At 41.9% G+C, this 14,073-nt stretch overlaps 1 protein-coding gene across 2 annotated transcripts; it reads left to right on the top strand.

The window, feature by feature from the left end:
• Window positions 1-7,377: 7,377 nt before the first annotated feature.
• Window positions 7,378-13,402, top strand: mthfs (5,10-methenyltetrahydrofolate synthetase (5-formyltetrahydrofolate cyclo-ligase)). 2 transcript variants are annotated; one of them, XM_080488979.1, is made up of 4 exons: window positions 7,378-7,455; window positions 7,637-7,761; window positions 8,798-9,062; window positions 10,743-11,560. In XM_080488979.1, the coding sequence occupies exons 2-4, from the start codon at window positions 7,651-7,653 to the stop codon at window positions 10,967-10,969; spliced, it is 603 nt and encodes a 200-aa protein (XP_080345105.1). In that variant the 5' UTR covers window positions 7,378-7,455; window positions 7,637-7,650; the 3' UTR covers window positions 10,970-11,560. The 2 variants fall into 2 exon arrangements, with proteins under 2 accessions (XP_080345105.1, XP_080345104.1); XM_080488978.1 differs by having other exon boundaries at window positions 7,418-7,455; window positions 7,533-7,761; window positions 10,743-13,402.
• Window positions 13,403-14,073: the final 671 nt, after the last annotated feature.

Below are 14,073 nucleotides of genomic sequence, written 5' to 3'. Positions count from 1 at the left end.
TTTTGATGTCACATGCAAATGAACTTAAACATTCAAAGGTCAAAGTTTAAAGATCAAAGGCAGTGGCGGCTGGTCAATAGAGGGCGCCGCCCCGCCTGGTGGAAGCAAGAAGAATGCTTTTTTAAAAAAAAAAATATATAAAATATGTGAATAAACTGTAATGCTGTTGAAATCTGTTTATGCCAACAAACTTACAATGGGCCTAAACTGTATTCGCTTCATTTTCTACAGATAATCTTCAAAAAAAGAGAGGATTTCTTAATTTCTCTCTCTCTGGTAGTGTGTGTGCGCGCGCGCGCGCGCGCGTGTGTGTGTGTGTGTGAGCAGCCTGGGGCGATGAGGAAAGCCGCTCAGTGGAGGCGGGGCTTATGGCGATCTCACCAGTTACTGATTAACAGCAGAGCGACTGACAGAAAATTTAACTAATCAGCGTCATTTCATGTCCGAGACTTGCAAGAGACACCAGTGGGGAAAACCAAGATGGTGGTGTTGCGGGCGCCGCCATATTTGTTTCTGGGTCGCCGCCATCTTGAAATAGTGCTATGCGGAAGCATGGACGGAAATGACACTAAATGACGCACCGGAAGGGACGTATTTAGAAGCCGACCCACAGGAAGTGACGTAACCACCGAACATGCAGGAAGTTACGTACACGAAAGACGACCCACCGGAAGTGACATGCTTGACCAAACACGCAGGAAGTTACGTAGACGACACGCACATGGAGGAAGTGACGTGGCGGGACCCACTCGCCGTAAATGAAATCGGCGCTGCGTTGCAAGAGATGCCAGTGGGGAAAACCAAGATGGCGGTGTTGCGGGCGCCGCCATATTTGTTTCTGCGTCGCCGCCATCTTGAAATGGTGCTATGAGGAAACATGGACGGAAATGACACTAACTGAATGAATTGCTCTTTCTATCTTTGTCCCATGTGTTGGTTTATTAAAAACGTGTAATTTATTGCCACAAGAAAACTTGCTAAAGTAAAGGTGGGTTGAAAAGCTGTTTGTTGAAATTAAAAGAAGTGGCAAAAGGACCTTCTCACTCCTTCAACCGCATCACTCAGGCCTCCAGCATGGAGCCAGACTCTGCTCAGCCTTGTTGGCTTTTAGTTTGCACTAACAACATGTAACACACATGAACCATCGCTCATCCACCTACATAACCACTGATAAAAAGATCACACCTAATCTAGCTGATTCCTCAGCCTCTGCCTCGTGAAATGATGTTAGAGTATTGCTTTGTCTCCAGCCATTGGTTCATAATGAGTGTGTGTGTGTGTGTGTGTGTGTGTGTGTGTGTGTGTGTGTGTGTGTGTGTGTGTGTGTGTGTGTGTGTGTGTGTTTGTGTGTGTGTGTGTGTGTGAGTGAGTGAGTGAGTGAGTGAGAGATTCAGATCACTATAAAATTGTTCTCTCCTTTTCATCCATTTATATAAAAAAATTTTTGTCTGTTTCTTTATCTTTAAGACATAAAGAAAAAAAAATTTTTTTTTACATTACCTGAACACATCTTTTGTTTTGCAGGATTTTATATCCACATGTTGACATTCTGGAATGGTTGGAGGTCACAGTTTGCAGAGGCTGGTCCATTGTCCCGGAAAATCCACAAATTTTCCCAAAGCATCATTCAGCTGTGGATGCAACACCCAAAAAGAGAGCACAGGTACTACAATAGTTGGTTCAGTAGTTCAATAGATGCATGTGGTATGGCAGAAATGACTGAAACCCCTGGCTGACATATTTAGCTGCACTCCTTTGTGTTGAATAGAACAGTTGTTTGATGATCACCTTGTGAAAGCAAAATGTCAGCTGATTCAACAGTGTGCTGATTCCTTTTGTTAAATGACAGGAACAAATAAAATCCAGTAGTTTTGACTTGTAGTGTAGTGTAAATGTCACAGTTGGTGCTGCTTTTTATCTCATTTTAATCTGCAGGATCATTGAGGTGTTGAAGGGGGGTGATCCTGACTGTATTTTCCAGAGAGCAGATCAAGGTGAGTGAAACTAATTGTGTTGTTAGTGGTTCTATTCTCTAGTGCTGCTATATGTTCTCTCTTTGCTCTTTGTCTTCAGATCTAACATGATGATCCCATGGAGTCGAGGGTCTGTTCAGACAGAATAAACCTCTGGAAGATGTCGTCAGCATCACTTTCCCTGAAGCAGCAGCTCAAACTGAGGATGTTTCCTTTCAGTGACCAGCAGGTAAGAAAACATCTCATCAATCAAGTTTGAGAGTTTTTATGTAATATAAGCTTGATTCGTTTACTTTTATTCCTCTGTATTGCGGCAGATCTTGGAGATGCTGAAAGAGATGGAGGAAGTAACAGGAATCCAGAAGGAGGACCAGAGACTCATCCATTACGTTTTGATGTTTTGCTCCCAGAAGTAAGATGATCAATGGAATGGAGGACATCATAGAAGTAGAGTGCTCAATATTTTGAGTTTTTGGAAAGCTATCTACATACACCTTGTCAATGTTTTTCAGATCATCATCAACATCCTGATGGCCGAAGGTCATACAAGGCTTGAGGCAGAGGTCGTCATAGCCAGTGGGAGAAAGTTCTAACATGCTCTCACAGGCTAACCAACCGTACATGATGAACAAGAGAGTCTGAAGGCATCCGGTGATGTAGTAGTAATCCTATATCTTCCTGTGTTCATCTGATAGTAGAGTGAAGCTGCACTGCTGTCGCTCATCACCATCTTATCTATTGGAATCTTTACATTTACATTTGCATAATGTCTCTAAAATCAAGACAATATTGATAGAGTGACACTGAAAAGTTAATCCATACATTTACTTCCAGAGTAACTATTGTAACTCCCTATTATCAGGGGGTCCAAGTCACTGCTTAAAAAGTCTTCAACTAATTCAAAATATCTTAAAGAACTGCTAGTCCCAGATCTCCCCAGAAGAACACTTGGTTCTCAGAGTGCTGGCTTACTGGAGGTTCCTAGCTTTTCTAAAAGTAGAATGGAGGCAGAGCTTTCAGCTTTCAGGTTCCTCTGATGTGGAACCAGATCCCAGTTTCAGTTAAAGAGTCTGACACAGCCTCTCATTTGAAGGTTAGGATGAAGACTTTTCTATTAAAGTTTACAGTGGGAGCTGCTTTAGGACACCTCAGACCATTTTCTAGTGAAGCTGCCAGAGGTTAAGACTAGGGGAGGACCTAAACTGAGCTTCTTTCCTTTTTTATTCACCAGTATTACATGTCACTAACATTTACCTTTCTCTCCTGTAGTCTGATCAGTCTTCACAGAGTGGATCTCTCTCTTATCTGTCTGTCTGTCCTCTCCTCTGTCCTCTCCTCTGTTCTCTCACCCCACCCGGCCAGCAGGAAGCCTCCACCTCTGAGTCTGGTTTCTGTAGGTCTCTTCCTGTTAGAGGGAGTTCTTCCTTTCCACCGTTGCTCACGCTTGCTCATGTGGATTAGCTGGGTTTTCTCTATTAAAGTACCCTGTGCTTGTATATAAAATAAAGAACAATGACATGATTTATGATGGTTTTATTCTTTTAAAGTTGTCATAGGTATTTGTTGAAGGTTTGTCATGGACATTTCCTCCTTTCCTGCTGAAGAAACTACAGTTATTCTCCGTTCTCGTCGTTTGTTTTGCTTAATGCAGCCACACATTGTCACTGGATGAATGAAGGAGGCAGATCAGTTTGGTAGCTGACCTCTGACCCTGAGCTTCACTGTGGTTACAGCTGCAGTGTGTTGCTGAAATAGGCTCAGAGAGCGTTAGACAACTTTGTCAATCATGTAAGCAGCAGGTGTATACAGAATAAACTTCTGTTACATGGCTCACCGACAATTTGGGATATAAAATGACACAGGTGCAGTGAAGTGAAATGTAAATGTAAAGCAGAATTTAGAATAGAGCAGAGTGGAGTTAGGTGAGACACTTTTCTTATTTTGACCTGAAGGTTAGGAAACATGACAAATAGACATCCTGAAATAATTCTAGCTTGTTTCTTTGTCAATAATTCCTTTCTAGTCATACATTTTTGCCTCAAATAGCAACGATTTAATTTATTTGCAGAATTGTTTGTAGTGATTCCATCTGAGCCTGGAGATCAGTCAGAGGCTGTTTTCATGATGATACTTCAATTTTAAATCCTCCTCACAAACATTTCTAAAGTTTTCATCATTTACTGTAATAAATGATTTAAAGTAATTCAGCATTTTGTTTAGAATAAGAAGAATCATACAGGTATCTAAAGAAATTCAAGATCTCCTTCACTATACTTTTTGTTTCTAAGTATTCTTCCCCATTCATCATGAGAGTGAATCTTTTCTTTCTAGGCTGTTTTTATAAATTGAATGTGGAATACGATGGTTTTTTTCTCCTTCCTCAATCCACTTGGCTCTGGACCTTTATAAATGCACTCTGAGCTTTATTCAGTTAAAATCTACCTGGATGTACCTTCCAGTGTGCTTCCCAGAACTGAACATGACCCATGAAGCCATGACGTAACTTTAGCCACTGATGTCATTCTGCCTTTTAAATATGGCGGCGACCACATACAAGTATGGCGGTGACCGTAAACAAGCATGTCGGCAACCACAAACAAGTATGACGGCACCCATACACCGCCATTATTTGATACCGCACTGGCGGGGTTTCAATTTTGAGAGTAGTATGGCGCTGACCGTGAGCAATTATGGCGGCGACCGCTAACAAGTATGTCAGCGCCCGCAAACAAGTATGTCAGCGCCCGTAAGCCACCATCTTGATACCGCACTGGCGGGGTTTCAATTCTGGAGAAGCAAGGTTGCACTGCGGATCATGTACTCTTGCCTCCCACCGACAGTGGTGCTGTGATTGTGCTTTGGAACAAAATGGCGGCGACCTGCAGGAAGCAGCCATATTTCATGTACTACCGCCTAACACTGAAAGTGGCGCTGTGGTGGTGATTCGGAACAAAATGGCGGAACAATGTGGCGGCGATCAGTTGGAGGAGGTCGTACATGAAATACTGGTTCTCAGTGCTGCCCCCTGGAGGCTCTGAGGTTTTCTACAGCAGAACTTGTTCTCAGTACTGCCCCCTTGAGGTTGATGGGTTTTCTACAGCACATCTGATTCTCAGTGCAGCCCCCTGGAGGTTGATAGCTTTTCTACAGCACAACTGGTTCTCAGTGCTGCCCCCTGGAGGTTTATAGCTTTTCTCCACCACAACTGGTTCTCAGTGCTGCCCCCTTGAGGTTGATAAATTTTCTACAGCACAACTGTTTCTCAGTGCTGCCCCCTGGAGGTTTATAGCTTTTCTACAGCACATCTGGTTCTCAGTGCTGCCCCTGGTGGTTGATAGGTTTTCTACAGCACAACTGGTTCTCAGTGCTGCCCCCTGGATGGTTTATAGCTTTTCTACAGCACAACTGGTTCTCAGTGCTTCCCCCTGGATGGTTTATAGCTTTTCTACAGCACAACTGGTTCTCAGTGCTTCCCCCTGGATGGTTTATAGCTTTTCTACAGCACATCTGGTTCTCAGTGCTGCCCCTGGTGGTTGATAGGTTTTCTACAGCACAACTGGTTCTCAATGCTGCCCCCTGGAGGTCAAAAGGTTGTCTACAGCACAACTGGTTATGCTTATTTCTATCAAACATGGCATCACAAAAGAGAAGAAGTGAACAAATAAATTCACTGTATTTTTCCGGTAAAGATGCCGTTGCTGGTCACGGCTGTGTGGCTGAGTATTCATAAGCAGAAAGTAAGACGACCTGGTTTGATTCCAGACATGGGCTACTGAAGTTTTCATCTACTTGCTGCATGTGCATGCCTTTATCCAGCTGCTCATGTTTCCTCCTGCATCTAACATCATGTCTCTGTGTGTCGGGGGCGTCAAAAGTAGATGGACGGAAGTGCAAATTAAACTTGATTTATTAGGATGACTATGACAGCATTGAGCTATAAAAAAACAACTTGTAAAACAGTTTTCATGCACTAATCTTGTCAAATCGTAATCCTCACTCAATCTAGTGGTCTGAAAGCTTTGTCCTACTGCATTTGATCCGTGTACTGTCTGCACCATAGAGCATGCAAATGACACTTTTTTTTCGTCCCCCACACTTTTACAGGAATAGTACCAGCATATTTCTTCCTCTGTGTCTTTGTCACGACTTGTATATTTTTCCCTTTTCTATTTCTGGTGAGGGATGCAAATTCTCCTCTGACTACTTTTTCTCTGTGGTGGGCAATGCAACCAAACGCAACACAATTCAAACAGTGTTTTCTCTCTTTTTTTTATTAGACACAAATTTATTTTGAAAAACATCCATCCATCCATCATCCACCCATCTATGCCAACTGACTGTAGGTGAAGCCAGGGTAAACTACTAACTATAATAAATGTTGAATTATCTTATAACTGTCTATGCACCACTCTGGTGCTTTGCATGTGGAGTCTGCATGTTCCCCCGTTTGTGAATCCCCCGTTTTATTCCTACGGCCCAAAGGGTAATTTGCCAGCTTAAATTGCTCCTAGGCGTGAATGTGGGTGTTGTGGTTGTCCGTGTTCATGTTTTACCTGTGATGTGTTGGCGACCTGTCCAGGAATTTCCCTGCCCTCTGCCCTCGCTGTGACCTTAAGGTGGATAAAGAGGTACAGAAGATAGACGGATGGAATAAAGAGCATGAAGAGAAAGTGTCATTAAAGTAACAGTAATAGTTAAAAGTGTCAATATCGATATGAGTTTGTTTTAAGAACATTTTAGTATTATTTTGACACTGTAAACTTTTATGGACCAAGTGGTAAAGGTGATGGATGGAATTAATGGATGGATGACACAGAAAAAACAAAAACATCATTTGTGATATTTGTACTTGCAGCATGCACATCGCACTACTGGTACTGCTTATACTTGATATACTTTATTAATGTAATAGACACATTGGAACCTATCTGATAAAGTATTCACATTACGCTCACAATTCTTACCTCAAGCTGCAGCGCTGGACACTGATGTGACATGCTGCAAGTTACTTCTGTGATGTTTTCTCCACTCCCCCCAAAGATAATCCTGTTTTTATTGCTGTTATTAATTTGCAGAATGCTCTGTACATCTCAATGAAAGTGAAGTGTAACTTCACTGAGGTGTGTATCCAGAAGTATTAAAAATTCTATATCATTTGTGGTTACAATGCTATTTGCAAAGCAAGTTGACCAATCTGATTGCATGATTTTATTTGTCAAAGACAAACATGCACCATGCACTGAATGAACATCACTGTTACCATGGCAATTCCCACCGCAATTAATAGTGAAAGAGTGTCAATAGCGTAGCAGTAATAGGGAGAAAGTGTCACGAATAAGAATGGCAGGTAATAGTTAACTACAGTCCGTTTGTGTTTATATGCGTGTGAGGGTGTGTTACAGCCACAAGAGGTCAGTAGAGTCATGTCGACACCTCAAAGTGTAGAAGAAGAGTGAGCGCGCTCAGCTGGCAGTGTTTGGTGGTGTGTTCACTGTCTGTTGTAATGTGTGCACTCTCCCCGCACGTGCCCGATATGCTCGTTAATGTTTAACTTTAAAGTTACAGGCAGATGTTGAAACTACCTTCCGTCACACGGCAGAGCAGCAGACACAAGCACCCGTTGACGTCTCGACTCTTTATTCAACGGCTTTCTTCTTAAGCAGTACGTGAACGCAGCATGGCCGCTGTGCGTGCAGCCAAACAGGCTCTAAGGAGGGAGATCAAGCGGAGGGTCGCGGCTCTCAGCGAGGACGAGAAGCAACGGCAGTCACTGGTGGTCTCACACAAGGTGAGGACACGTTTACCCACACTGCTATCAAATGCAGTTTGTAAATGTTCGGTGGAGAGGAGGAGAAAGAAAACCCTCCTGTCAAACGGTCATCATGGCCGTGTATAAATATTCTGAGGGCCAGGGGCCTCAGGGAAAAAAGGCCCCCTCCCCCCGATGTTATTTTTACTATTATTATTATTGTTGTTGTTCTTATTATTATCACAGACATGTAAAAACCATGTAATGACACAAGCAAACAAATACACTAAAAGAGAAAATTATGTGATCTGAACTCGTCTGTCTAGATCTTTGTACATATTATAATAACTTTTACTTCTTCCTTCCAATTATCATACATGTTAAATTAAATGTATGTGTTTGGAATACCATTGTGGGCCAACCAACTGCTCATCTGCTAGATCTGATCTTTTCATTTAAATTCATGAAGATCCAAGTTATTATTAAAGACAGCTAGTGGTGTCTCTTGGTGCAACATTTATCCAGTCAAGATTATTTATTTTGTTGTAAGGATTAAGTACTACTATTTCAATTTTATTATTAGTACTACTATTTCACTTTTGTGTTACTTTGATCCAGTTGTATTTGAAGAAAACAAAATTGATCTCTAAAAAGAAAAATTTCAATTGCTGCAGTTCATTCAGTTGATGAAAAACTTTCCCTTGAACCACATTTTGGTGACATTTTCACTTAATTATCCAAAGTTGGAGCCTGTTTCTGGACTTTTGTGTGTAAGCATAGGGGATTTATAATTTTTTTTTATTTGGCCTAAAAATACAAACGCAATTAGGACACTTTGTATTTAGCTGCTATTTTGTTGATCATTTTCTGTTGATCAAACAATTACTGACTCACCCTGTTCTAATTGTTTCTGTTCCGGTCGAGTGCACGCAAAGGAGAAAAGAAACATTATTCCACCCGAGGAAGGCAGCGTAGTTATTAGCAGAAATCTGAATCTTGATTAAATCAAACCATTAAAATTTTGTATATCTGATTAAAACCTGTGATTCTTTCTCGTCTCTTTATTTCCTTTCAGCTGTTGCGACACCCGAAGTACGTGTCGGCCCAGCGGATCGCCGTGTTCCTCAGCATGAAAGACGAGGTGTGCACTCAGGAGATCATCAAAGACGTCTTCAAATGGGGCAAAAGCTGCTTCATCCCCCGATACGAGAGCAACAGCAGCCACATGGACATGCTGAGGCTGCACAGTCTGCAGGACATGGAGGCTCTGCCGCTGACGTCCTGGAACATCCGACAGCCGGCCGAGGACGACAACAGCAGGGAGGAGGCGCTGAGCGAAGGTACACGCTAACGTCACTGTTACCATGGCAACCCCCATCGCAATTAACATGTTTGAGATACGCTTACGTCACTGAGGCCCCGTTTACACGACGATGTTTTCGTGTGAAAACGGAAAACTTTTTTAGCGTTTTTGTGTCATGACTCCCAGTCCATATTCTCCTTGGCTTAGTAGTTTTATAGTTGACAGTCGCCGTAATAATAATGCAACTTGGTCGTCTGTCCATACGAATGGCCCTGTACTCCCATTGTTAATGTTTATAGCGTACTGTTCTCTGCTGCATGTGTGTGTTTGGCTTCAGTATAAAAATTATACACACTGCTCCCGAACAAAGTCCAGGGTTAATTAAAAAATGCACAAGAGAACTGATAGTGTAGCATTGAAGTATAAGGTCTCCCCTTCAATTTCACACAAAAAGTAAAAGTATCTGTTGGGAAAATTTTGAGAAATTCAACTTTTGAAACTTCATCACGCCTCAAATATTTCCCATATTTGCTCTATTAAGTGATGTCAGTGTACATGAAATATCCAAAAGCTGCTGATACTACTCCCTACCAGCACTCACAGCTTAAATACCAACACCCATTGATGGAATCATTGATGAAATCTAAGAAACTATACATTTTATTTTACAAGTGTATACTTATTTGACCAACGCCATAGGTATTTAAAGTAACTATAGGATACACTCAAACATGATTGGTACTCTCAAGTACAGGCACTCAGTAGAGCGCGTACCTTCGCCAGCGCCACATTTGTTTGTGGATCCGAGTTAGCGTTGGTAGCATGTTAGCTGTTAGCTCATATCGATGCTAACTAGCTAGTCAGATAGCAACACCACTGTGTGGAACACTGAGCGGGGGCACACAGATAAACCACTACCCGAGTCAATACGCTCACACCGGTGTTTCTGAATACTTGCCAAACCGGGATATTAACTGACGGTGCACCGCAGAGCTCCAGTGTGTCCACAACAGAGGAAACATCTTACCTCTCCAGGAGCTGTTCCATCTCAAAATCTAATCCACTGGTCCTTGGATGATGACAAATCATCCCCGAGGAGTTCATGCAATTTGAGTCAGAAGTTTTTGCGAAAAGTTGGTAAAATACATACATACATACTTTTTTGAAACAAAAACGCAACTTGTCGTGTAAATGGGGCCTAATTTACTGGCAAATAGATGCTAAAGCACTCTACGTAATGAGCCCAGTCCTGTGTTTTGCGGTCTTCCACCTGAGTCAGCACGCTAAATGAGTTAGCATCAGCGCCAGACTGTGAGATTTAGATCAAGTCTCCTCTAAATGGATCAGGAAGGCGCTGAGGTCTGTAGAAGGTTGGAACTTTGTACTTCGTCTCCAGCTTCTGATGCTAATGCTACAATAGAGTAGAATCTATTTAATTTGGCTTGCATATTTAACCATATAGAAATAACTACTGGACTGTCTATGCTACTTTGAAAATGAAACGCATATACCTGTCATTAACTCCTTCAGGAGTCAAAAATACACAGTCGCATCAAAGAAATTGAAAGTTGAAGTTATAATTGGAAAAGAACAGGTTTGTTTATGCTTTTCAAGTTATAATTCTGTGGCAATAACCTCCCAAACCAGATAGTAATTGCACCACATACAGACACAGATGAAGTTATCCAGCGCTCTCTATGATTGCCACGCTCTCCAGGAGGTGTGGACCTGATCTTGATGCCCGGTCTGGGTTTTGACCGGTCCGGGAGCCGTCTGGGACGAGGGAAAGGCTTCTACGACACGTACCTGGAGCGCTGCATCAAACACCCCAGAGGGAAGCCCTACACCATCGCCTTGGCCTTCAAAGAGCAGCTCTGCGAGGAAATCCCCGTCGACGCCAACGACGTGCTCATAGATGAAATCCTGTACGAGGAGGACGAGTAGATGATCGGTCCCCAAAAGAGAAGGAAACCCAACCCAGACAGAAACAAAGCTACTAACAATAACTTCCAGTAATTATGAACCATGTAACGATGTGCTTAAAGTGCTAAAACGTCATATTTTTGCAAGGATTCTGCTTTTTAAAGCTCCTTTCAGGCCGGTTCTTCCTCCAGCTGCCCGCGTGACAGCTTCTCATTCCGACTGCATATGGAATTATGCAGACGTGGAGGGAGATGCTCCGTGTGTGCATGGTATTTAGCTTCTGACACATGAGGCTTGACTGTGGAGGAACTCATGTATAATGCACCACATTCACAGCCGGGTTATCTCGTCCTTGGCGAGAGGAGAATAATCTTCTTCTTGCTCCACGAAAGAATGTGAGAAAATCCAAGCTTCGCGTCACGTGGAGAAGTGATCAAGCTGGAATATTGAGGGATGGGATTAATAACCGGAGGTACATGTATCGGAGGGGCATGAAAAGCAGATGTTTGAAAGGTTTTAATAACCACTTAATTCCTAACACGAGTTAATAGTTTCACTGAAACCCGAGTGTACATTCAACTGAAAGTCAAATTAAATCTCTGCATGGCTGTGGTCTGAGTTTCTGTGTCATTAACCTCCGAACCAAAATTCAATAATGAAAAAATATGTCGAGTATAGAAAATTTTGTCTGGAACTCCTCTAATTTTCAGCTTCCTGCTCTCCAGGCCAAAGACTGAAATAAAAACTGAAAGGGAGTTTGCATCAGTGCAAATACTCCCAACTTTTTGAGAGCTGTAATTCTAACATAAGGACTCTGTAAGTGGTGAGAATGCACTGCGAGTAATGTTACCAGAAGATCCTGCAATAATAGAGTTGGTTTACTGTTCCCTGATGTACTTGGAACATATTAATAGAATTGAACTCTTTGAATCCTTATATGGATCAGATTAAGACTCCACAATATGATCATGCATCGCTTACAGAAGAGATGAAATGAGCACAAGGTTGGGTTTCTCTTTTTTTCACATTATGACAAATTAATGAAATTATGATGCTTATTTGTTGATGTTACTTGGACAGTGTTTGTGAGACTAAAGCCACTACCTCCACTACTTCATGGCCCTCTTTACTGAGCATTTCACTCAAAACTGAATTATATGTAAAGTACATTTTTACATTGGTTTTCCAGCATTATTCTCACACGGTCACGTAAGAGTAGAAATACATTTTAGGTTCACCCTCCACGGCTGCAAAAAAGACAATCCCCGCCTACTAATAATCATGTATAAATCCTGTGTATCACCGTTTTTGCCTCTATGGAGCCAAGAAAGGTGAATACTATTAAAGTTTATTTTCGTCAGATGTGATAGATGTAGATGAGTGTAACTACTTAAACGGCCTGACGACGTAAAGCTTTTTTGGTGCTGTTAAACAGTGGGAAAGTGCTAAGTCCAGTAAGTGAATTCCAGATTTTTCCCCACCTGGTCCTTCTAATATCTCTTTTAAATGAGCAATTACTTACCTATGAGGTTATTAAAAAGTTTGAACTTCAAATCTTTGTTATATGAATAGCAAACATTCATAAATGAATTCTTTAAAATAAATTTAATGGAGTAATATTAGAACTCTTGTGAAATTCCCCTGAAATGACTAAATAACTAATAGCTTTCATTTTAAAGGAAAGACTTAAACAAAACGACAGGCTGCAGACCTGTAGTCAGTTTCTTCAGTTTTTTTTAACTGGACAAAACTGAGAAATAGTAACTTTGAATAAAAGTTTGCCTCATCTTATTGTGCAGAGCAAACCACAAGTGAGGACAGATTCATTATGGGAGTTCTCATTGAATCCGCACTGACTTCGATTATAAAATCTAATGGATTATATTTAGATTAATTCCAACAGGTCCCCCCCCCCCCCCCCCCAAATCTTCCATCCAGCCAACTCAGAAAGGCTCCCCAAGCTCAAAACTGAAGCACGAACTGTCTTCCCCAATCTTGTAGATCATCATTTTAATTCAGTACCACACACACCGAACTGGGCTGGTCTAATAGAAAAAACAAAACAGCCTCCAAGCGTTTCCCCTTTACAGTGAAGTCTGTCACTTCACAGAGCACAGGATTTCTGCAAGCATCTTTCCACAAACTCGCCCTCACAGTAGCTTCAATGTTGATGCTATTTCACTGTCAGATCAACAGAAGCCTTCTTGAAGAAAAGTGCGGTAAAACTTTGAACTTTACAAAGTCATCTTGACCGAACCTTTCTGCAGGCCAGTCGTTGTCCGCGGCTGCATGTTTGCCACCTTGGTTACAGATGATGATTCAGCTGCTTGGTTGATGGATTCAGGCCGTCAAAAGTGAAACTGATAAGAGATGTGGAAGCCTTGATTTTGCACTGTACAACCTAAAAGAACATGCTGTGTAATAAAGAGTTTATTTCCATATTGGTTGACAGATGAACCGGCTCCTGGCTTCAGAAATGCTTTTAAATTCTGTAAGCTCAAAGGTTACAAGTCATGTACTGACTGTAAAAACTCCTTGTCTCCTCTTAGGAAATCTACTGCGGCTCCATATCACACAATAGTGTGTCTAAAACATTGATTTTGTATATGAGACTTTAGTTTTTCCTCTTATTGTCCCGAGTCGGTGTGTGTGGCGTCCCTGATAGCGTGGCAGCCTTCAGTCTGTTGGCAGATTGTTGCTTCACAAGCTCACAATACTCTGTGCTTCCTTTTCCACTCCGCCTCTCGTCCTTTTGGCTCAGCAGCTGTACTGCTGAGACGCCACACAATGGCGCAGTCGGTCCGGATGCTCTCAGCGGGAAATGTTGCTGCAGTTCGAAGTGAAGGCTGCGTTTATTTCCTGCTTCCTGTGGAAGAGGAGTCCATGGCAGGGGTGTCGAAGTCATTTCAATTCAGCCCGAATAGATGTCACAGGGGGCGACATACATTGAATAATAACCTTTACTCCACATTGCTTTTTGTTTTTGTGTGAGAAATGATAAGAACTTTATTGATGCGCTTTATTTTGTACACTAAAAGTAGCTCAGTGCTTCACAATATAGAAAGGAGAAAAAAAATCCATAAAGATTTAATAACCATATTCAGATGGGTCGCTTTAAAAGTACA

This window comes from Lipophrys pholis (assembly GCF_963383615.2).
Source record: "Lipophrys pholis genome assembly, chromosome: 2".
Lineage (NCBI taxonomy): Eukaryota > Metazoa > Chordata > Actinopteri > Blenniiformes > Blenniidae > Lipophrys > Lipophrys pholis.
This window is presented reverse-complemented; position numbering and strand designations above follow the sequence as displayed.